This window comes from Caretta caretta, chromosome 2 (assembly GCF_965140235.1).
Source record: "Caretta caretta isolate rCarCar2 chromosome 2, rCarCar1.hap1, whole genome shotgun sequence".
Classification (NCBI taxonomy): domain Eukaryota; kingdom Metazoa; phylum Chordata; order Testudines; family Cheloniidae; genus Caretta; species Caretta caretta.
Window position 1 is genome coordinate 194881418 of NC_134207.1, and position 23983 is coordinate 194905400.

The following is a 23983-nucleotide window of genomic DNA, read 5'->3' on the forward strand; positions in this document are numbered from 1 at the left end:
CCTCCCAAACGTGAGAGGCAGCATCGGAGAAAGTATGAAGGTGCTTGTCTGAAAATTTAATAAGTGGACAAGCTGCTATGATGGGCCAAGTGAAGGTGGGAGTTGACTTTTGTTTACTGAATAAGAGGTGGGCTTTGAAAGTGAAAATGTAGCTTACATATTTGATACAACCGATGAGGGAGCCAGTGGAGGGGTGCAAAGAGGGGAAACATGGTCAAAGTGAGGGGCTAGGAAAATGATTTTTGCAGCAGCATGCAAATCGATGTGAATGGGATAAGACTGCATTTGTCAAAGCCAGAGAAAAATATGGAGGACTGAGATGATGAGAACCTGGATGAGAGTTTCTGGTGTGGGTGGATAGGAAAGGCTATATTCCAGAGATGTTCTAGAGAAAGAAGCTGCAGAACTTTGCTATAGCCGAGTTGTGGAAACCTAGAACGAGGTCTGAGGCCAAGAAGATACCCAGGCTATTGACTTAAGTGACAGTCAAGATACTAGTGTTGCTCAGAGTGATCAAGGGAAGGAGATAGCAGGGAGAGCTTGGGTTGGCTGTTTTAGCTTTGTAGAGCTTGAGCTGAGGGGTAGATGTCAGGAGGAAGGTATCAAACAGCCTGGTTGAGATTTGTTTGGACCGGAGCCAGGTTGGAGTAGAGATCTCATTCACCCACCTAGAGATGGTAGTTGAATTTGTGGATGAGATTACCCACAGGTAAGGTAAGGGTGAGGAGGATCATGACGACCAAGGACAGAGCCCTGTAGCTCCTCCCTGCAAGTGGAGGGGGACAATGGGGGTCCCCCTCAAGGAATGAGTAGAGCGGTAGGAGAGGGAGGAGAAGAGGGAGTCGTCACAGGGGGACATGGGGCCGGACTCTGCCCAGGGAAGGTACTGGAATTACCCTGGGTATTCCCGGGGGGGTTGGGGAAGCTCCTCCAGCTTGGCGTGGGCCTAGTGACGAGCCGAGGGCAGCCCCGGAGTGCAGCCGCGCTCCTGTACAAGCCGCAAGGAAAGTTACCGATGACTCACTATCTAAAACTCGTTTCAGAGTAGCAGCCGTGTTAGTCTGTGTTCGCAAAAAGAAAAGGAGGACTTGTGGCACCTTAGAGACGAACCAGTTTATTTGAGCATAAGCTTTCGTGAGCTACAGCTCACGCTCAAATAAACTGGTTCGTCTCTAAGGAGCCACAAGCCCTCCTTTTCTTTTTATCTAAAACGCATGTCGCCGGGGAGAGGGCCCCTCAGCACAGGTCACGGCGCGCAGGCACCCCGGGGCGGGCACAGGGGACGTGACGGGGACTTCAGCGCTGGGCGGGGTTTCCCCGAAGCGCAGGGCGGGGAGTCCAGGAGGCGGCGCGGCCGGGGCGCTGCCGGATTCGCGCTTTTCCCCCGGCGGCGGAGGGACGTTCCTGCGCCCTGGTGGCCCGCGGGCGCCGCAGCCCGGCCTTTGGGTTTCGTTTGGCCGCAGCTCGGGCTGCCGGAGCCCGCCCCGCCTGCTATGGACAACGGCGCCGTGTACAACCAGACCACCGAGCTGCAGCGCGAGCCGCAGAGCAAGCCCTGCGCCTGCGCCTGCGCCTGCACCCTCCACCGGCTCACCCCGCAGCGCCTGCTGCTCAAAGCGGCGCAAGCGGTGAGTGAGCCCCGGCCTCGCGGGCCTACCCGGGGCGGGGGGACGCGCGGCGCGGGACGCGCTGGGGCTCCGGGCGGCGAGAAACTCGGTGTGTCGCGGCCCTGCCGGGCTGGTCCCGGGCGGCTCGAGCCCCTCGCTGGTTCTTCTGGCCCGGAGCCGCGCGCCCGCGCCTGCCCGCCCCGCTGCAAGCGCGCCCAGCCCGTGGGGGTGCGAGGTGTGGCCCCGCTCTGGTCCCGGACGTGGCCCTGTTTATCGCTCGCGCCAGGCAGGGCTGGGGTGCGGCGGAGCGCAGCGCAGCGCAGCGGGGTTGCCTGTTGCTCTGGTGAAACCAGACAGCAGCTCCGGGTGCTCTGGGGAAGTGTTGGGGGCCTGTAGAAACGCTTGGCGCTGCCCTAGCGCAGGGGGCTGGACTGGTCCTTCTTAGCCCTGCATTTCTGTGGGTCCTCTGCCCCCTTGCTGTTGTCCCTGCATTTACCTGGGACCCTGCCCTCTGCTCTGGCACGGCTGGCTTTGGAGTAGAGGGTGGTGTGCTGTGTGCAATAGGGTTGACGCGTTTGTTGACCATACAGTGCAGGGTCACAAAGCAAAAAAGGGGTTAACAGACATTAATTACCTCAGCCATCTTGGTTCATTAGTCTCTTTTATTAGGCCAGCTTCTGCTGGTGAGAGGGCAGCTTTCGAGCTTACACTGAGCTCTTCTTCAGGTCTCTGAAGTGAAAAGAGGAGCTGTGTAAGCTCAAAAGTCGGTCTCTCACCAGTGGAGATTGGGTCTAATAAAATATATCCCTGCACCCACCATCTCTCTCTAATATCCTGAGACCAAGAGGCTACACCAACACTGCATACAACATTAATTAATATTTCTTAACCTGTTGTCTTGCACAATGTCACTTCCCCCTCCCCATTTACAGTCTTCCTTCTTTCCACACCACTCCCCTGCTCTTTGTTGTTCCTGTCTTGACACCATTCTCCCTTTGTACTTGGACGTGAATGCTCAACTAGATTAGTAGATTTTCAAAAAATCACTTGTTTCAAGTCCACTAAAAAGAAAACTTTATGGTGCTTTTATTTATTTGGATGTTGATATAAATCTGCTTCATGTTAGAGCCATAGAAATCCTGGCTATTGTGTTAAGTTTATAATTCTCTGTTATAAACTAAGCTGTCTACATAAAAAGAGGACAAAATTGAGTACAACAAAAAAGAATGTTTCCAGCTGCCCCTTGGTTGTGTTGCATGTGTTTTATTTGGCAATGAATACTGTTGCTATAAGTATGAAGTTGTAAATGTAGTTGTTACTGTGTAAATTTCATGTTTTTCCTTTTTCATTAGTGAGTTTTCTGTGTTTTTTTCTGTCTGCAGTCTTTTACTGCCTCTTTTGATTTCCATTTTGTAGGCTATATCTATCATTACACAAAATATCAGGTGGCATATAAAAATGACCAATAACATGTTAAGACAAAACCTTACTCTAACAAAAACAAATCTTAAAAATAATATCCTAGACTCCTAACCAAAATAGAAGTTAGTACAGATACTACTTCTTTTAAATGTAGACACAGAGCCACCATTTACTTCAGTCAGAGAATTTAGATTGATATAAAAAGTCTTAACTGAATTTAAAAAGTTAAAACAATAGTCTAAATCAAATGGCAAATCTATAACTCCTGGTCATATTAAATAGAACACTTTCAACTTTTAAAGGCCAGTATATTGGTGAACTGGCATTGCGATTGTAATATCGGTTCTGCAGACTCAAACTATTATTACTGTGGAGGCATCTTCACAGAACCAGTATGGCACATCTATTTGGACAGTACAGTCACAGACACTGACTGTTTAGAAGTTTGTGCTATATTTAGCAAGTGATTTCAATTGGTTTTGTAGGTTCAAATAATAAGCAGGATCCAGAGCACGCAGTCCACTGTGGCATTCTATTTGTGGTCTTAGCATTTGAACTTAAAATTAAACTGGTCTGAACTTATGTGAAGGCCTTAACGTTCTGTACCAGAGGCTCCATTCCATTAATATAGGTGGTAGAAAATCTTGGTTGACCCTCATTATATTGTGGTGAGCTACTGTAGTGGGGTTGGAGTGTTACATAGTGGATCACTTTAAGTCAAAAGAATCCTAAGTCTTCAAAAGGAAGGAATCCTCTTCTGCTGGCTTTTTATGTGTATTTTGTGTAATCTTTTGCTCCTTATTCATAAATGTGGGAGGTCATAAATGATCTCTCTCAAATTTCTGGTTAATATATACAAAAATGAAAACAGAACAGCATGATTTGGCTTTAGGGAAGATAGTGAAACCTAAATGGGAACGGGACTCAACAATAAAATGTCAGTATCAGTTTTCCTGAAAGCTGAGTGGGTTTTAGGTCTGCAGTGTCATACTCACAAGAGTGTCAGGTGATTTCTGCCCTTGGTCATTAATCAGGCACTGCCAAAAAGAGGACCATAACATTTGAAAACATATGACAGTCATTTAAAAAAGAAAAAGAATATGCCAGGTAATGGTAAGGTAACACACAAAACTTCAGAAAGTTATGGTTTAAATTTATATTTAAACAATTCTCAAAGCCCTAAAGTGCTTTATATAAATATTTTTGAGGGTAAATTTGTTCTTTGATTTGTTTTTTTTTTTAATGATAAAACATTTACTGTTAGATAAAATGAACCTGGTGGGTATTACTGCCATGCAAACACTTTGCTCATATAAACAGTCCTGGTAATTTATATAGACTACTCGTGTGCCTTCATAGACAACTACAGGTGCATCCCTCTGGCAACAGCCTTTCTGGTTAGGGGGGAGAGGGAAATTGCTAGAACCATTCATAAGCAAAACAACACAAGAGAATGCTGGGCCCATGTGAGCACAAACTCAACAGTTCTTAAAGCTTTGGCAGTTTATGGCCTTACCTCGTCACTGTAGGGACACCAGAAGGGTAGGTAACCAAAGCCAGATTTCTCTTTAGCTCATCAGAGAGATACTTCTTTAATCTTTAGAGCCCTGCAAATGTGTGGATATCCACGGATGCGGATATTTGCGGACCATGTTTGTGGATTGAATGTGGATACAAATTTTTTATCTGCGCGGGGCTCTACCTTGCTTCTTTCTCCCCCAAAATGCACAAATCTTTGAGTTCTTGGCAGGGTGGATTTGATTTAAATCAAATTGATTTAAATCACTAGTCAGGCTCGATTTAATCCTGGATTTCTACATAAAAGTGCATTCTTGTTGATTGTTATAACCTTAATAGTATTCTTCACAACTCAGATAGATGAGACCCCAACTGGGTCTCTTATGGTCTGCTGCCATTATAGGTTTTCCCTTCTAGTAAGAGAATGGTATGGTAGATCTCAAATCAATGAAGGCTACATCCAGAAAGACCTCAAGACTTCTGGAATATGCTGCTCAAACAGTTTCACTTTTGTTTCTACTGCCTGTCCCTCCCTTCTCACATTTATCTCCAGACTACTACTTTTCCAGATCTGTTCCGCCCCCAACAATCTTCTTGAACTTTTTGAAATGTTGCACTTTTAGAGAGAGGTAAGGATTGGCTCTGTGTACACAAATTTGCAGAGGGACAATAGGGCTGAGGTCTGTTATTTCTCACCTCTATATATTTATTTCTTTACTTAAAAACATTTTTGCTGTTAACAAGTATGTTATCTCTGGAGACACAAATCCACAGTTTGAGAACTGCAAAACTAAATAATTTCTGATTGTATCTTCTAGACCAGAGGTGGGCAAATTGAGGGAGTCTTGGGGTTCTACCCTGGTTCTTGGTCCAGACACACATTCAAAAATAAATCTTGTACATTACTGTGGTTGAAATTCAGGTAGCTTTCTATGAGTGACATGCCCTTGTCGAATGAAAGCGTATAAAGGCTTCAGTTTACTTAAAAATTATTTGTGAAATAGTTTTACTTGTTTTGGAAATCCAGGTAAGTAATATGAAAGAGAAAGTAAGAAATCCAGATAATATGTTAGTGTAATCTCTGCAATCTGTTGTGTAGTAATGTGGTCTAATGGATAGCGCAATGGGAGTTAGCAGAAGTGAGTTCCAATCTTGGCTTTACCATTGACCTACTGTGTGGCATTGGGAAGGTCATATTACCTCTCTGTCTCTTATTCCCCTCCCACTCTTTTGTCTATGTTGTCTATTCAGCTCTTTGGGGTAGCAGCTGTCTCTCACTGTATTTTTTTTTACAGTAAATAGCACATTGGGGTGCTAGAGACTAGTGTCATACAGATAATATGCAAAACAGTGATTAAAACTGAGTACTGCAGTCTTAAAATTGCAAACTACCACTTTTCTAGGGTGCTTTTTAAATAGGGTGTTACATACAGCAAATCATCTGTGATTCCATTATATGTATGGTACAATATTCCCTAAAATACTGTAAAGCCAACTGCAGAGAACTACTTTCCACTTTTTAAGATCATGGCATGATATTCTCAATGGAGAGAACTCTCTACTTATGACTCATAGTTGTTAGAGATAAATAATGATAAGAGATGCTGACTGCGGAAGCCTCTTTTTGAAACCACTTTTGTGTATCACATAAAAATGTACCTGCCAAAGAACTTTGGTATTAAGTATTAACTTAAGTATTAACTTTGGCATTTGGTATTCAGAACTTTGAGTTTTGCATGGAGTTCTTTTAATTTTGGTTAATACAAAAGGAATTTAGTTTCAGTCCAAAACTGGTTCAAATTCTGTAGAAAGTTGGATCGGAGAAGGCACATTGTGCCAAGACCTAGGATTCTGAATTGATAACGAAAGCAATAATGTTTGTCATTTAAGTGGCGGATTTAAAAAGAAAAAGTATTGAATGCAGAAACCTTAGTGCATAACGCTAGACTGAAAAGGAAAGTTATAATTTAAGCTTAAAGATCTGCTCTTGCTTCTGAACTATTCATTCACTGCACAAACGCTGCTTTTAAAGACTTGTGAAATCAGCAGAATCCTTTGAATAGCAACCTTTGTATGTAATTTTAAACCAGAAGATTTCACTGGGGAAATGCTACAATTGAGGCTCTAAACAACAGCGGTTAAACAGTTACAATTTCACAGGCAAGTATTTCACTTTCTTTAACTTTCCTTTGTTTTCACAACTTTAGTTTGTATGTTCAGACCTATCTAACATTAAGGCTTGACAGAATTATACAGAACTACTAAGAGTGTATATAATGTTAGTATCAATAAGTGACTATCATTCAAGTTCTAAAGGAGGGTATTAATAGCGGGCGGATGGGTGTGGATGCGCAACATGGGGCTAATGTATTAAAAGTGAGCTGTAATACCTTTTGGCCACGTTGCTACCCTGTGCACTGCATAGCAGAGGGTAAACTGACATTGTAGAGGAGAGACAGAACTTGCGTACATTCTCCCTAGTGGTCTTCAGACAGTGTAGAACAGAGGTTCTCAAACTTATTTGATCACACCCCCCTTTTTTTACACCTGTAGTAGTTTATGCCCTTCCTACTGCCACACAAATATATATACCGATTTATTTATTTTTAAATCAACATGCAGCTCTCAGTAAGTATCTAAAACAGTAAGGCATTGATTCAAACAGCCATTTAAGTATATAGGCAATACCGTATCATGACACCCTTACTTATGCGCTGCTGCTGGCGGTGGCATTGCCTTCAGAGCTGGGTGGCCAGAGCATGGTGGCTGCTGGCTGGGCACCCAGCTCTGAAGGCAGTGCCGCTGCCAGCAGCTTCTCAAGCCCCTCCAACCCACAGTGTTTGAGAATCTCTGGTATAGAAGACTCTGCACAGTAAAGGCTCTGCAATTCTGGAAGGGAAGAGAAGCGAGGGAGCAGCCATTCTCTACAGGTGGTTTACCCATGGGTCTAAGAGTTTTCAGAGTGCTAATTCAAATAAAAATTACTGCTGGTTGAAAGTCCTTAGGATGATTTTCTGTGCTTTTCCGGGAGGGACCTCATAGTAGCACTTTTTTCTAAAGAACTGTGCTCTCATGGAGAGTGGATAATTAGGGAAGTATAGTGCAGAGGCATTTGTCCTCCACAGGTACTTCGGCTCCAGTTAGCCTCTAAAGAGCTGTGTGGCTGTCAGGACCTCTGCAGGTTTTAAAGGCAGGGGACCCTTGACAATGATTCTGAGGAAACTCTGAAACGTGGACTCTCCTGTGCCCTATTGAGGAAAATCCATGTCTTTGTACAGCATCTCGTGCCCTGGGGTCTTGGACTCTGACTGGGATTTTTAGGCTCTACCACACTACAAATAATATAGGACGGATGATGGCCCTTTGTTAATATGAGAAATAATTATTTGATGTGTTAAATAGCTTTAACAGAATACTATGAATGTATAAAGTGAAGTTAGATATACAATTAAAAAAGAACTATTTAAAATCAGTTTTCCCTTCCTCATCTTGCTAGTCAACTCTTTTGTGTTTGTTTTTCCCCTTGCAACAGTTTAAGGAGAGCACTCAAAAGAGCATAGTAAGCAGTTAACTGCCCCTTCTACAGATGACTACAGTTAACAGAAATGCGGAAGAAAATACCAATTAAGAATAGAGCAATTAAGTCTTCATAATTCCAGATAAAGAACTCAGTTGTAGGGAGAAAAGGACAGTACATTTCCTTTTAAATAATTTCCCTCTAAAGCTTATAATAAGAAATTGAGCTTGAAGGAGTAGTTACAAAAAAACCCACAGCTGCCAATTTACATAATAGGAAAAGCATGGTTGACCGTATGCTGTCAAATTCTGCATGTAGGAAAAACCTCTTTACCTGAAGGAAGTCGTTTAAATGGTGATACCTTTCCTCTTCATCACTGATTTTAAATTTAACTGTGGCACGTTCATTAACATGCAAGCAGCTGAATGACTTTCAGGGACAAAAGGATGGCTGTTAGTAAATATTCATGAGCCATTTGGTTTTGGATCAAGCGGAGGAGCACCATTGCTCCAGCATCATGGTTATTTGGGTTTCTGAGCTCTGTTCAAAGTGGGTTTCTAGCAATTATGTTTTGCTTCTTTTCTGCTCTACTTTTTCACTGGGCAGCGAAGGTGATTCATACTGAAACTCTTCACTGCTGATAAAGAGCACAAATTATGAATGAAAATGAAAACATGTGACTCACATTTTCAGTGTGCTTGTGATATAAACACTGTAATGAGGAAATGGAAAATACCTGTAATGGCTATCTTTGCTTTTTAAATTAAAAAGCAAGTGCAAAAAAGGACATCCCCCATACATCCTCAAAAAATGGATTTGAAATATTTTGGAGAAATCTGTAGTAATCATTATTTTATGCAGAAGTTGATTTCTAAGCAATCTGTCTAATAGCAACTACAGGAGAAAAAGGAAGTACGCTGAGAAATGGCCTTATTGTTTTTGTTTCTTAGCTGTAGTTCTTTTCACTCTTTAAGATGTATCTTATTTAATACTGTTGAGTATTCAATATAGAATATTAGTCTGAAATGTTGCCCTCTGGGCACAGTTTAGATTGGGAAAGTTTAGATTCAGTTCACATGTGCTGACCTGCTAATAATATTCATATTAAAAGAAAAACTCAGGCTGAACATTATTTTCCTTGACTAGGATCCACTATGTAGCATGTGCAGCAGCTTGGTGCAAGTTATTAACTAGAAAATATCAGTCAAAAGTAGCTGTTTTGAATTCCAACTCTTTAAATGGACACTGGCAACTAATTGTCCAAAATAAGTGTTTTTAATTAAAATATTTTTCTGCCTTTTAGTGAGTCCAAATACATATTATTGTGCTATTATATGAAAATCAGACAGTGGAACCTAGTTAGAGTGATTATTTAAAGATGTAAAGGGGGAGATGGAGATATTATGAAAATCTTTGGATAAACAGGGAAGATGACAACCCTGATTCTTAGGCTTGGTCTATCCTTAAAAAGTTTTACTGGTGTAACTATGCTGGTGTGTGATATTTTACCAGTATAGTTATGCCAGTAAAAGCGTTGGTGTGGCTGTAGTTATACCGGTATAACTTATTTTGCTTTGCTGAACTGGAATAAGGCCATGTCTGCCCTACAGACTTGTGCTGGCATAGCTTTACAGTCAGGTGTGTGAAAAGGTGTAATCCCTGACTGACATAGCTCTGCCCCCAGAAGTCTGTAGTGTAGACACCGCCTGTACTAGGAAAAAAATGAGATTTTCCTGATATAGATTGTACAGATGTACAGATTGTACAGCAGCCGGGGACATTAGAACTTGTCTTAGTGAGAAGAAATGATCTATCCATCCATCACCTTTTCGATCTTTCTGTTTTCATATATGCCTGCCTGCTTTCTGCCTCTCTATCACCATATATAATCCTCTGCCTATTTATCATGTAGTATATTTGTACTATACCAGTACAAGCATAACTTTGTTGATGTAGCTGCATGCACACTAGGTGTGCTTTGCCAGTATAGGAATACCGGTATATTGGTAAAGTAATCCTAGTGTAGACATAGCCTAAACTATATCAGTCTAAGCACTTTCCTATGGGTTTAACTGCTGGTATACTGGGGGTGGGGTTTGTCTGTTTAACTATGCCAGCATAGGTAGTGTCAAAACTTAAGTGTAGAGAAGGCTTTGGAGAGTACTGGTTTTCCCAAGGTTTTCTGTGTCTAGTAGGACTGATACTTGGGCTTACAAGTGAAATTGACCCATCTAGTTCTATTATACAGGCGTAGCAACAATGTAATTAATAAGGATTTCTAAGATATGTAACAAATCTATCTAAAGTGGCAGGACATAGAGTTGTAAAACTATAGCAATGTCGTGTAACCCTTCTGCCCGTCAGAGTTGGCAGCAACAAGGGCCAGGTTCAGTATCTAGGGGTTCCGTTTCAATAACACAATGCAAAACCAGCTCGAGCCCCCACCCAGTGACCTGGGACAATTACATACCACCCCCCAGGCAATACTAAGCGGCAGTACTTCCCCTCTCGCAAGCACAGAGTCTGAGAGTAACAAAAACCTTTTAATAAAGGAGGGAAACAGTGCAGCATTATGTTGGGGAAACACCACAAACAGGATTCATAACACCAACCATGAGCAAAAGACCCACCCCCAAGTAAGTTTGGCAGTGACCTTTTCCCCTCAGGCTCTTAAATCCAGCAACCCACTAGTCACCCCCCTCCCACTGTTCTTGGTCAGTGCAGCCCCCCCAGAGTTCAGAAATTCATCTGCAGAGTTTACCTCCCAGCCTGGGTGAAAGTGGAGGGAGGTATGGGGGGCATCTTACATGCTCTGCTGCTCGGGTCAATGGCCAAGTGCCACGCCTCTCCATGGGGTTCTGCTGCAGTCTTCACCACCAGCTGCGCCTGTCCATCAGCTGCCCTGCTATCCACTCCACTCCGTGCCTCTCCACTGGCTGTCCGCTCCTCTCCGCCAGCCGCCCAGCTATCCACTCCACTCTCTGCGCTAGCCGTCCTGCTGTCCGCTGACCAACTTGTCTTCATGTCCCTCCCACTTAACCCAGCTCTCAGCAACTTCACCAATTTCAGCTCTCAGTGATTTTTAGCTGGTAGTAGGGGGAGCCTCAGGGCTGGTGCACCACTAGCCCAAAGTAGGTCTAATGCTTAGACCTAGGTGTCAGTGATTTCAGCTCTGCAGGATGTAACAAGGCTCCTAATGGAGCCAAAATTAGCTCTGTTATTACACCATGGAGAGAGGAGGCATCAAAGTAGTGTTTGGGGCCCATACTACCAGGTACACATACCTGTCCCCAGCCTCTTTCAATTCCCTGGGTTTTGGAACCCCTTGTCCCTTGCCTAGCGAGTGCTACGTAGTTGAGGGCGAGTCCCTCCATCATAAAATGCCAAGTACAGTTCTACTGTCCTTGATTCACATAGGATAACAACACTTTATTACTCCTGCCCCAATAACAGAGAGACTGATCCGACAGCAGCCAAAGTGACCATTTGGGCAAGCAGTCCATCATGCTAGGCAGGGTGGGTGTGCCCATGCAAACAAGAGTGCCCATGAAAACAAGATCAGCCCCTGAAATCCTTTTCCACAGCTCACCACCAGATATCAGGGTAGAGCTCATTCTGACTCTGCTTTCAGTCGCATAAACTTTTATAAGTTAATTTTGCTTTGTAAATGTAAAGGTATTAAAACTAATAACATTTTGTCTAGAGATGAGCATGCTGTCTGCGTATAGTCAAATCATGGATTCTGACCATAAAGTTGGTAGAGATAGGTAGTACTGCAAAGGTGATGGCATTAGCTCTCTGTGGCCTGTTCTATACAAAATGTAAGACTAGGAGAAATATTTCCATGTGTTGTGTTTTTGGTTTGAAATTTCAGTGGAAACCCTCCCTCCCCCCAAAAACAAACAAACAAAAAAACCCAACCATTCTTCTGCAATTCAATTACAGGGTCAAAATTTCCTACTGTTGCATTCTGCCTTTGGTAGCACCACTAGATGTAGTTGAGACAGGTCTCTTATTTTCACCTCCATGTTGCCTAAACCTGTTCAGAGTAGACTGGCATGTTGGTTAGATGATGTGCTGGTAAAAGTGCTGAAGGCCTGTGTACACTGCAACCTTTGCAGCTGCTGCAACAGTAATGAATTGCAAATCATGAATTTGCCAGTGTAGATACAGGCTATGAGGGGGATGGGTGTGGAGATGAGCAAAGTCTTGTTAAGAGTGATACCTGAAGGTTAAGATCAACATTAATAGAGTCCTGAAGTTAAGCCCTCTACCCAGGAAGGCTTGCATGATACAAGTTGTATTTGTAAAAAAGTGAATGGTTGGCATGGAAACAAAGCCTTCATAGAGTTACCCTTAATTTTATGACCCAGTCAGGTTCTCCCTTCCTGGAATGTCCTACTCCATTGAATCTTTACTGTTGGGGTTTGTCCCCTAGGTCAGTAATATAGTATGGGGAAACCTAGCCATACGGAACTGGCCAAAATGAGAGAACTGCAAACAAAATGTTATGCAAACAGACTTGAGAGGATAACAATACAACTATGTTCTCCTTTCTTCAAGCTGGGGAAACATTTATTTAAGGTGACTTGTCCTGTGGACAGCCTAGTTATCATAACTTTTTGCTTGTTTGTTTTTTTAGTAGCTCAAATGAGGTCTCTTTTAAAAAAAATAACTCGTGTCCTTCCCTCGAAAATAAGATGGTCTGAGGTGAGTGTAGAACTTCTGGTAGATTGATCAATTGGTGTATCTGACCTTGGTCTCAGCAAAAAAACTTGCTGTCTGCTTTGGAAAAGAGCCATTTCCGCATTCTTCAGTGGGGTGGGGAGTGTGTGCATAATTAGGTGTACTTTCTCTGAAATATGGCGGGGGCACAAATGTTCATCAGCATCAAAAGTAGAATTTCAAGTAGCAGCTGAGTTGGATGAGCTGCTTCTGCCATTTATTATAAGGAAGCTGGGGCACTAGTTTTCATTTTCTAGTTTTCTGGGCTGTACATACCAGCCAATGCACCTGAGACTACATTCAGGTCTTGCAGCATTCCCAGTAGGCAGAAAGAAATACAATTTTGCTTGTCCTGAGTGAGCATCTGACAACCAAAAACCTGTCTTCCTAGTCTGCTCCCTTCACTCTCATGCATGAAACCATGAACTGGTAATGTATATTGTATAGTCAACAAGTGTGTGTCTGGTGTAGTGTGTGCTGTTCAGCTGCCTGTACTGTATTAGTTAATTTTTACAGCAAGCTTGCATTTTTCTCTACATATCAAGTGTTTAATTTGTGGCATTTTTGTACTTGTCTAGTGGTCTGTCAGGTCACAAACCACAAATACAAAATTGTTTTGGCTTTGACATTTAAACTTTTCTTTTATCAGGAAATAATTATTTTCACTGCTTTAATATCAGCTGACTGCCTGATACAGACATTGGCAAATGGATTAGATAATTTGAATAATCTTTTTTTTCCACAGCTGCTTTCCCTTTTGGCCTTCATCCTTGAAGAAATTGTGGAGAGTTGTATCCTGTGTGGTGGGCTTTACTTCTTCGAGTTTATAAGTTTCAGTGCCACCTTTCTGAGTATCCTGATACTGACTGTATATTGCACCTCTGCGTATGAAAAAGTTGAGAAGGATAAATTAATCAAATTGGTAAGGAACTGCTTTATCATTATTTTCACTTCTAAATTTTAAGGTGTTTTTTGTTAAAGCAATTTAAATTACATAACTGTTCTGTCCAGACAAGATACACTATTTGTTAACAAGACTACACAATGTTAACTGAGTTACCTTCTTTATATTAGCAACTATTTACACATTTTCACATTGGTTACGGTGAGATACAGAGTTTCAGCTCTGGGCTGTGGAACTGGAAAGCTGACTGCTGGTTCTAAACCTGGGATAAAAGACCCAGGGTTCAGACCAAAGCAGGTGTTTCTCCTCTGTGTGCCCCTTAACTAGCTGAGTGGCATAAAAGAGCGTGAAGAAAGGGGTTAAAACTGCTTGAAAAATCACTTGACAAAATGAGTCCTATGCCAGTGAATCTCCTCCCTGCATATTACTGTGGGTGAGGGAAGGCACAGTGCATTTCAGTATTTTCCAATGTTATCTATCCGGACATACAGTGAAGATTCTTATGTGTGATAAGAAAAGGAGTAGTTGTGGCACCTTAGAGACTAACCAATTTATTTGAGCATGAGCTTTCATGAGCTACAGCTCACATCCGATGAAGTGAGCTGTAGCTCATGAAAGCTCATGCTCAAATAAATTGGTTAGTCTCTAAGGTGCCACAAGTACTCCTTTTCTTTTTGCGAATACAGACTAACACGGCTGTTACTCTGAAACCTGTCATTATGTGTGATAATAGGTTTAGTTAAGGATCAATAAGCATGTTTTATTTAACACAAGTTCTCTTGAGCATGTGTGTGCATCTCTTTTGTTACAGCTAAGTTTAATACACTTTTAAGTCTGCAAGGAACCATTATGAACAACTAATCTGACCTCCTGCATAACACAGGCCACATGATTTCACCCTGTAATTCCCATGTTTGCATTTCTGACTCTGCAGGTGATTGTCATGTCTGTTTCAAGATCATTTTTGTAAAGCAAGTTGGGATTCCTTTGGTATGAAAGGCTATAGATAGAATCAAATTCTGTTCCTAAAAGGGCTTTCCTGTGTTTTCTCATCTCTGATATCTAAAACAATAAGTGCAGGTTTTTCCTCTGGTATTGCATTAAGTAAAAATGAGTAAAGGGGAATGTAACAGGCTACAGACTCACCCAGTGGCGCCTCCTGCTGGCCATCTGGGAATTAGCTCTTTTTATCAGTTCCGGAGCACCCTCTGCTGGTGTCTCACTGTTGCTGGCCTGTGTCCCTCCCAGACCCCAGTGCCCTTTTACCTGGAGTGTTGCCCCTCCAGGCAGTACCCCAGAGATCTGGGTCTCCCCTCCCTGGGGAACCCTCCACCCTCTATCCCCACCTTGCCTCAACCTATGGGCTACTGCCAGTCACCATCTAATCCCCTTTCACTGGGGCCAACTGCAGTCCGTATAAGCCAGTCATCATGGGCAAGGGGGGTTTGGACCTGCTGCCTCTGCCTAACCTTGGGGTGCCCTGTTGCAACCCCAGTACCCTGTCTTAGGCTGTCTGCCAGGCCTGCAGTTTTTCCAGTCTGGAGCCTCCCAGCTCCTCTAGCCTTCCCCAGCTCTGCTTCACCTCAGGTACCCTGGTACGCTCCCCAGCAGCCAGGCCCATCTCTCTCCACAGCTAGAGGAGACTGTGTGCTCTTGGCCCACTGCCCTCTTATAAGGGCCAGCTGGGCCCTGATTAAGCTGGGCGTGGCCCCCAGCTGAGGCTGTTTCTCCCAATCAGCCCCACTTTTCCTTCTCTGCCACAGCCCTCTCCCTGGGCTTTTTTGAGGCAGGAGTGGGTGACCACCTGTTACAGGGAAGAACAAGTCAGAACTCACAAAATGTGAGACCAGGAGAAATATTTCCATGTGGTTTTGTTTGTTTGTTTTTTGTTTTTAAATTTCAGTGGAAACTTTTTTTTTTTTTCCAAAAAACAAACATTCTTCTGCAACCCAAACATGGCAACACTGAGAACCTGTAGTGAAAAGTAAATTAGATTATTAAAACTGGGAATTTTTTTAATCTCTTGTGCTAGTGGCATGGGTAATGTGTGTTTAATGAGATTTTTTTTAAAAGTGACTATGTCCTTTTCAATTAAAATATAAATGAGTAGTCTCCATCACACATGAATACACATACCCATCTGAAACTCGTTCTACCTCCCTTTCTGGTTCCTTTACCAACCAGTGCCTCCACTAGTTTGTAATTTTCTCTTTTTTTTTAATGATTGCAGGATTTCTGGGTCACTACAGTAGTGGGAGTTCTCTTTTTTGTAGCTTCCATTGTGTTTGCTGCAACCAGTGACAAGTCATCTGTTGAAACTGTTGCAATTGTAAGTATGTGAAAACACTCCAGACTCCATACTGTGTTAAACCTTCAGCTCATGGTTTAGAGGAAGGGAAGCTCTGGCCAGGTTGTGGGCAGAAAACAGAAGGCAATGCATTTGTTGAGATAAGGATGCAGGAAGAGGTGGCTACCTTAGGGCTCCTAAGACCTGGTACATAAATCTCTGCTACAACAGAGTGTGGGAGATCCACATGATGGGCACATTCTCTAGCTGTGGTCTTCATAAGGTTTGCTGGAAGCTCGGTGCCCCCTAGGAGCTCCATAATATTGTGGATGCTGGGAAAAGCTCTTAGTCCCCTCTGTTAGCTTTGCAACCTTGGCCCTATATTTTCTGACCCCTCCCTGGGTCACTGTCCTCATTTCACCCTTCCTTCTGACCTTGGCCCTCAAGGTTCTACACCTTTTCTCTCAGACTCACCAGTTTTGTTCTTGCTTTCTCCACAACAAAGAGACACCCGTGACTGGCCCATGCTAGCTGACTCAGGCTCGCAGGGCTTGGGCTGCGATGCTGTTTCACTGCTGTTTAGATGTCTGGACTCGGGCTGGAGCCCATGGTTTTGGGACCAGATGAGCTGAGGCTAGAGGTGGAGAGGGAATGAGGCTGGGCTGGAGACAGAGCAGGGTTTGGAGCGGAGCTGCGGCGGAAATCAGAGCTGGGCTGAGCAGGGCTGGGCAGCGCTCCCTCCCTCCCGCCCCCCGAATGTTCCTCCACGCCGCACACCACAGTTTGGGGACCACTGTCCTAGGGACTCTAGAACATTCTCATAAAGGATGAGTGGGTAGTGGTAACAGACATACAGCTGGGGAGTCAGTTATAGCAGGGAGGGCACTTGCAGAGTTCAAGTGTGCAGAATATTCAGAGCATCTAGGAAGCAATATGGTACCAGAAATAGACGAGCAGCAGGGCATGTACCTCACAAGGAACACTGGATGTTCGGCAGTTCTGGGATTCATGTGGAGAAGTCATAGTGTTTCGCTTCTCCAGCACACTTTTTAAAGAGTCTCCATATTATTGCTGTGGTAAATTATAAAGCATCAAAATGAAAGAACATTCTTCTTGAATAAAGATTCATTAGAAAAGTAAAGAACTCTTATCCTATAATCAGAATGATCTTAGAATTTACAGGAAGAATATGTTTATCTTCTGTAATATTCATTTGTGTCACAAACATTAACTCAGACACTTTCATGGCTCCTCGCTCCCTCCCTCCCCCCAGAAATGGAAGAATTCTGGAGATGGAAGAATTCTTTCACTCTTAGATCTAATTGTTTATATTCTATTGTGTTGGCTCAAATCAACTGTATAAAACTATCTTTCTCAAACTTCACAGAATCCCGTTAATGCTCAGGCACCAGTTTGACTCATTTTTAGTTGGCCTTGACTATATCTCTACTGTGCTACTACCTCACCTAACACTTTAAAAAAAAAAATAGCATTAATGTCTGCTTCTAAGCTAGTATGTAAAAAGTTTTTACTCTGAATTCCTTGCAGTCAAACAGTAAGGTCCTGTACCATGCACACCTGATCCAAGAAATAAAAACTATATAAGTAAAAAAATATGTCACACTTATGATTTCTGATCTCTTTTTGTTAAGAACTGAACCATTGACTTCAAAAGACTGGAGACTGGCTGTATATAGAAATACTACAGTAAAGCTGGGGTGGGGAGGGGTTGCAGGAAGAAGATTGCTTATTTTCTTGCTTCAGGTTCTCAATCAAAGTTGGAATAATATTAATGTTTATGTATACATTTTAAATAACTGTTTCTTTCACATTCACAGGTGTTTGGCTTTTTCGCAACTATAGGATTTCTAGCTGATGGTATTCACTTTTTTATGGAGAATCGTAAAGTGAAGGAAAATAAAGTGGAGAACACTGGCAACACACAGAACACACCAGAAAATCAGCCGCTGAATAACTAAAGCTGAACTTTAAAAAAGTCCTTTAATTTCTATGAGTTAAATTAATCAAGGTGAAATACTTTAATTTCCCTACTTATTCCACTGCATTGAGGGTAACTTTGTCTTCTCTCTCTTTTGCATCTATCCAGCTTTGTACAAGTCTGACCCTATCATAAGCTTTTATAGACTCCTTACGTTTTTTAACAATAGTATGTGGAGCATCAGGGCTTGTACAATTCTCCATCTAACTTGTCCTGACTAATAATTGTCAGAGGGACATTCTAAAAGGAAGAAATTGCCTCCAAATAGATTTTTTTTTTTTTATTTAAACATAAAATAGACATCAGTAACTGAAAGCACTGAGACTTCTGAGAAGAATGACTGTAGTACAGGGGAACTCATCAGGCTTAAATTCTGAGTTATGTTTTAAAAATATTTACATTTTATGTAAATACAGCAGGCCAGAATTAGAAATCTGTTGCATTAATTCACACCTACCTATGTATGTGATATCCAGCTTCTTGCCTCTGATACTAAGAATGAAGTAGTACAATAAAACTCTTTCCTTGTTTTATCGGTTAAACTGTGAATGTAAAAGGGAAACTAAATTTTGCAATCTCATCGAGGTTTCTGTCCCCAAACGAGTCATTCTTTACTTTGATTTTATCTTGTGTGTCTTACTCCGTACTTCTAGATTCTGTTTTGTTTTGTGTCTCTGAAAGTCACTGCTCTTTTTTAAAGGCAGTCGGTAAAACAGATACAGCTAGCTTGTGTGTGTTTGATAGTCAAGTGGTGTATCATAGAGTGACTTTTGCACTCCATATTTGTGGAAGTTTAAAGCTGTAAGTGATGCATTCTTTAAAAATATCGTTAAACCCATTAAAGAAAGAAGAAATTTGAAAATTAAGAGGAAAGGTTAAGAGGCCAATATTTTCAGCCTAGAGGAAAGAAAACTGAGAGGAAACTAACTGCCTGTAAACAGCTAAAGGGATATATTTTAAAAAAAGGGGGCAGGGACCAATTAATCCTTTCAGTTCACGAGGGCAGCACAAAAAGTAATTAGCTTAAGCTTTGCCAGGGAAAGTTTTAACTTAAAAATGAAATAATAAAACTTTGGCACTGTTCCAGTGCACATCACACATACTGTTAATAACATGTACAGTTTGTCCATGTAAAATTGAAGATGAATGGTCATGAAAGTTGATTATTGTTTGTCCTTGCACCTACGTGCAACTCAGTTGATGAATGGATAAATAAGTAAGCAAGCAGTTGTATAAACTTCTAGACTTAAGACAGCAGCCCATGGGATGAAAAGGGAAGCTATTAGTGAGCAGTGGGTTAGGCACAAGCAGTGCAAGGATGCAAAAGACCAGACAGGTTGAGTCACATATGCAAGGCAGTGGTGAAAAGGCATTCTTCAGATGGTTGAAGAGTGGGTTTTTTTGCAGATTGGGGTTTTTTTCTGTGGAGGGGAAAATGAGATTCTTACACCTGCAAGGGTGGGCTATGTAAGCAGGATAAATTGTAGTAAACTTCCAAGAGAGCATGAGGTGCCCAAAAGTAGATATTTAACCAAAAAAAACCCCAAAACTCTGGTATCTTAGAGGCCTTGTTATGTAAAAGTAGTTTATTGTCTGACTTTTCATGACACTTGCCATGTCTTCCATGATTTGAGACTATTAACATCACTTTCCCAAAATGTATTAAGTTAAACCTACAGCCCTTTAAATCATTGAGGCAGCACTGAGACTAAACCCTCTAGGAACGGGTTGTCTTCTACTCTCGCCCTATTTTGAGGACAGAGTAGTAGTTAGGGAGTTAAAGTATTGTAAGTGAAATCAGAGGCTTTTTCTAAGGCTGCTACTTTCTGATGATCAAACATAACATGGTTGTAATGGTGTCCCTTTGTTAAATGTGTCAGCTCCTGAACATTTGAACCTGTTTGTGAAGGAAATCTGACACTAACACTACATTTTGCTGAATATCATCAATCTTTGACTCCATCCTGTTTTGTTAATTTCTCTGCGCATGGTTTTTACTAATTTTTTTTACTTTTTGCATCAAAAGTGGCTATAAGTCTTGATTTTAAATATAAATGTAAAAATAAGCTTGTTGCAATGATATCTAGAATGACTTCCACCAAGAACCCTTTGTTGTTTTGTTAAATTTTATTTTCCCAGTGTGGGGGTTGGCCATGCTTTCCCCAGCATGAAAGTATGTGAAGAGACTCCCCGTTGTCAAAAAAACAATATTTGTGCTTCCTCTGCAGCACTCAGCTCTTGGACAGAGCAGAGTCAATTAACTCTCCAATGTCCTTTATAGAATTAGATAAATTTGTGTTGGAAGAGGTGTGTTAAGTCATCTCTCTGCCATGGTTTCTTATCTCTGTAATAATAAAGTGCATTTGGTACTCACATAGTAAAGTTATAGGCACCAATAGAAGAACCTAGATACATCCCATGATCTCAAAATGCTTTACAAAGAGGGAATAACTACGAAGTTCATTTTTACAGATGAAGAGACTGAAGTACAGAGAGGCCAAGTGATTTTCTGTTATATGGAGTCAGTGCCAGAAGAGTGACTAGAATTCAAGTCTCCTGACTTACAGTCCTATGATCTTACCACTAAACCATGCAAAAATGGAGATACTTATGCACCTTTGTAGAGCACTTTGAGACCTTGATATAAGTAGAAAGTAGCATTCAGTCCACCCCCTTGCTATGTTGGGACCGTTCCCTGCAGCATGTGTTCCTAGTGTGTTGTCCAGCAATGGGGCTTCCACCACTCTCAACAAATGGGTGACCCTCATCTAGATTTGAGTATCAACTTATTTCTTTCTGCAATAAGAGACCAAAAATGCCTTTTTCCAATAGAAAGGGATGAAAAACATTTGTGATCAACTATGTTATGAAAGGGGAATGGATAACGTTTGAAAACTAGTTAGCTCTACTTTCTAATCCGCTATGGGCGGTCTCTAGGAGGTGGCAGGCCCACGACCCTCAAAAGCACACCCAGTTTTTGTCAGACGTGCAGTCTCTCTCGTGTGGCAATAGAGTGCTGCCACTAGACCAGCCTGGACTTGGGTTCAAGTGAGTTGATGCACGTTGTCGTGGACGTACAGAACTGGAATTACTGACTTAAAATGATGTGTGTGTGTAGTGGTGTTGGCATAAGTTTTATGAGCATGGTGTTGGTCTAAAACTCTTCATTTTTTGTTTTAAAAAGACTTTTTGGGATTACAACTCTTATTTGAGTTTCTTTAAGTGAACCTATGAAGACTGAGCATATAACTTTTTCATAGATATTTGGAAGCAGTTTTTACAAACAACCATAGAAACCATATAAATAAAAGAGAGCTGAACGTAAGTCCTTCAGAGCCCGGACACACTTGTACGTTGGCTGGAGTGAGAGACTTTATTGCTGTAAAAATGGTTTGGAATTTTTTTCACACAGTCAAAAAATATCCTATTTGATGATTTTTTTTTTTTTTTTTTTGTCAGACTCCGCTCTTTGTTTTTTTTGTTTTAAATTAGGCTTGGTCTCAAAAGTGGAGAGGGGCAGTTTTAAGCAGGATTAAATGTTGCTTCATCAGTAATAAATCCTGTGGAAGAGAGTAATGGCTATTGGCAGCCTACCTGTGCATTGTGTCCTATCTCCAAGAGAGGGTCATCAGTAGTTGCCTATGGGGTTATGGGCCTGCTCCCATCCCTGTTGAGAGTCTTAAGCCTATTGCAATGGATCCTTCTCAGACACCAGAAGCACCTGATGAGTCTTTATACCAGATTCCGTGGTGACAAAGCTTTTATCCCATTTATGCTTTCCAGGAAATTGTTAATCTTATTTTTAGACTCCATATTTAACGTACCTTAAAATTACTATATCGACAGAAGAGAAAAGCAAGCAGTATCCCTTGGATACTAGATATCAAAAGTTGTTACTGTATGTTACTGTGTCAACTCTATTGTTAAGGATATTGGGTTACTGTAGGCTTCCACGTTTGTATTTGGTTCCCTCCCCAACCTCCACCCCTTTCCCAATTTCACCCTCCACACCTGGAAAGCAGTGAACTATCTTGCACTATTCCCAGAATTCTGCCAAAGATGTTTTGACATAACACCACTTGCCATCATGTTGATTTCAGTTCCATTGAAAGCACAGAAACCAACTCCTACAAGAGAAATACAAAACTTCCAGTAAAGGGAAACATTTTGTGAGGTTCTTTATAGAGTATGTATAATTGATTGCCACAGCAAATTAGCTTGATAGTGCCCTATTTAAGATATAAAATTTATGTATAAAAACACCTTTGAATATGTTCATTTGTTGCTGTACATGTGTAATGTATATCTAGATAACTTTTCACTGGCGAATTTAATTTGTATTTTCATTACTTTGAGATTTAAGGAGGGTTTTTTTTATGTTTACTGGGTTAGGAAAATATAATGGTTGTATAACTATGTACAGTTCTTTGGCTTGTACTGCAAATGCCTTGAAATTCCAGTTGAAGTATTTCAAAATACTTCAAGAATGTTCCATTCTAAACCTGTGGCCTTTCAAATGTGCTATGGTTTTTTACTGGATTTCTAAAATATTTTAATTTTAAATAAAATATTAGTAACTTGCTTCCAGTCTTTCTCATCTCATCTACTAACAATCTGGCATTAATATCTACTTCTGCTAGAGGAAAATGAAGGAAATTGCTTCCTCCTTTGTTTCTCGTTAGGGCCATTTCTCCTGTTTGATGGAGCGGGCTTCCATTGTGCTTAGACTGGGGAGAAGTATTCATCTTACAGTCTTATGAAGTTGGACATTTTCAGTGAAAGTTCCCACAAATTATCTTCTGAAATCTGCTCAATATTGTGACACTGAAAAATACTGTGCTAAAATGGTCCTTCCACTATAGACTTTACACATACAGTTTGCTGTAAGTTACTTGGGATGTACAGTTTCAAGTACTGCTTTTCAATGGACTGGATTATTTCTTGGGGCATTTAAAAAAAACAAATGGTAGGCTTGTGTTAAGAAGGCTTACAAACGAAAAGGTAGTTGTAGGGATAGTGCATTTATCCTAGCTTAGAGAAGAATGATCAAACTACTCAGCTGGGTAAGAATTTAAATTAGATGTCTGTTTTGAAAATGTTTCTCTAAGTGCTAAAAAATTCTCAGTCAAACATGCAGGTTTTGGGGGAAATAGCTTTTTACATTTTTATCCTATTTCTGTTTTCATTGTTCTGTAAGTTCCTTCCACGCCACCAAGCGTGTTATATTATTGCTCCCATGTAATGGTGACAGAGAATCATCTTTCTCTCTCAGGCTTTTTTTACTTATTTTTTTGCAAACCATGTGAGCATGGTATAACGACACACCTTTTTGTTCACCATATGCATTGAAATTGGTATAAAGGGTGAAGTGTACCTCAGTTTTTGTATCAGGACTGGAGGGGTGAAACCTGTCTCCACTCAAGTCAATGTGGCCTTGGTTTCCAGATGAACATACCAATCAGAATTCTGTTAGGGATTTCTGGGACAAAAAAATGTCTTGTAAATTTGAAAAGGGTTTAACTTGAGAAAAGTGTGACTGGAACAATTAGCCACAAACACAAGAAACAAGGCACAATAATGTAACGGAAGAGTAACACCTGTGGATTTATAGAAAATGAACGTAACTCAAGTAATGGGAAGGGCAGTGCAGCTTGTTCACAAGTACAAAGTCCATATTACTACTGACATAGTGAGACACAGCAGGGCTTTGTCCCTGAGTAACTCCTATACAGTCAGTGGAGTTATACCAGTATAACAAAGCAGAATATCTAATCTGTGGGCTCACTAGATAATATGCAGGTAGCACCTGTATGCTACGGGTCATCCGTCTGCAGTTCATTGCAGAGGTCAGTTTCTTTAGTTTAGGGTAGGAAGAGCTTCCTCTTTAGAGCAAGGAGCATGACATGCCACCTACACTCTCATGCAATGTAGCGTGTGCTTCCTTTAACACTGAAGAGTGGACACCAAGCAGATCAATCACATGGGTTTTATTCCTGTTGAATTC

The 23983-nt window shown here is 41.6% G+C and overlaps 1 protein-coding gene across 1 annotated transcript; it reads left to right on the forward strand.

The window, feature by feature from the left end:
• The first annotated feature begins 1323 nt into the window (after positions 1–1323).
• Positions 1324–22561, forward strand: CMTM6 (CKLF like MARVEL transmembrane domain containing 6). Its single transcript, XM_048838683.2, has 4 exons — positions 1324–1628; positions 13535–13711; positions 15924–16022; positions 17819–22561. Exons 1-4 carry the CDS (start codon positions 1494–1496, stop codon positions 17957–17959), a joined length of 552 nt encoding a protein of 183 aa, XP_048694640.2. The 5' UTR covers positions 1324–1493; the 3' UTR covers positions 17960–22561.
• Positions 22562–23983: the final 1422 nt, after the last annotated feature.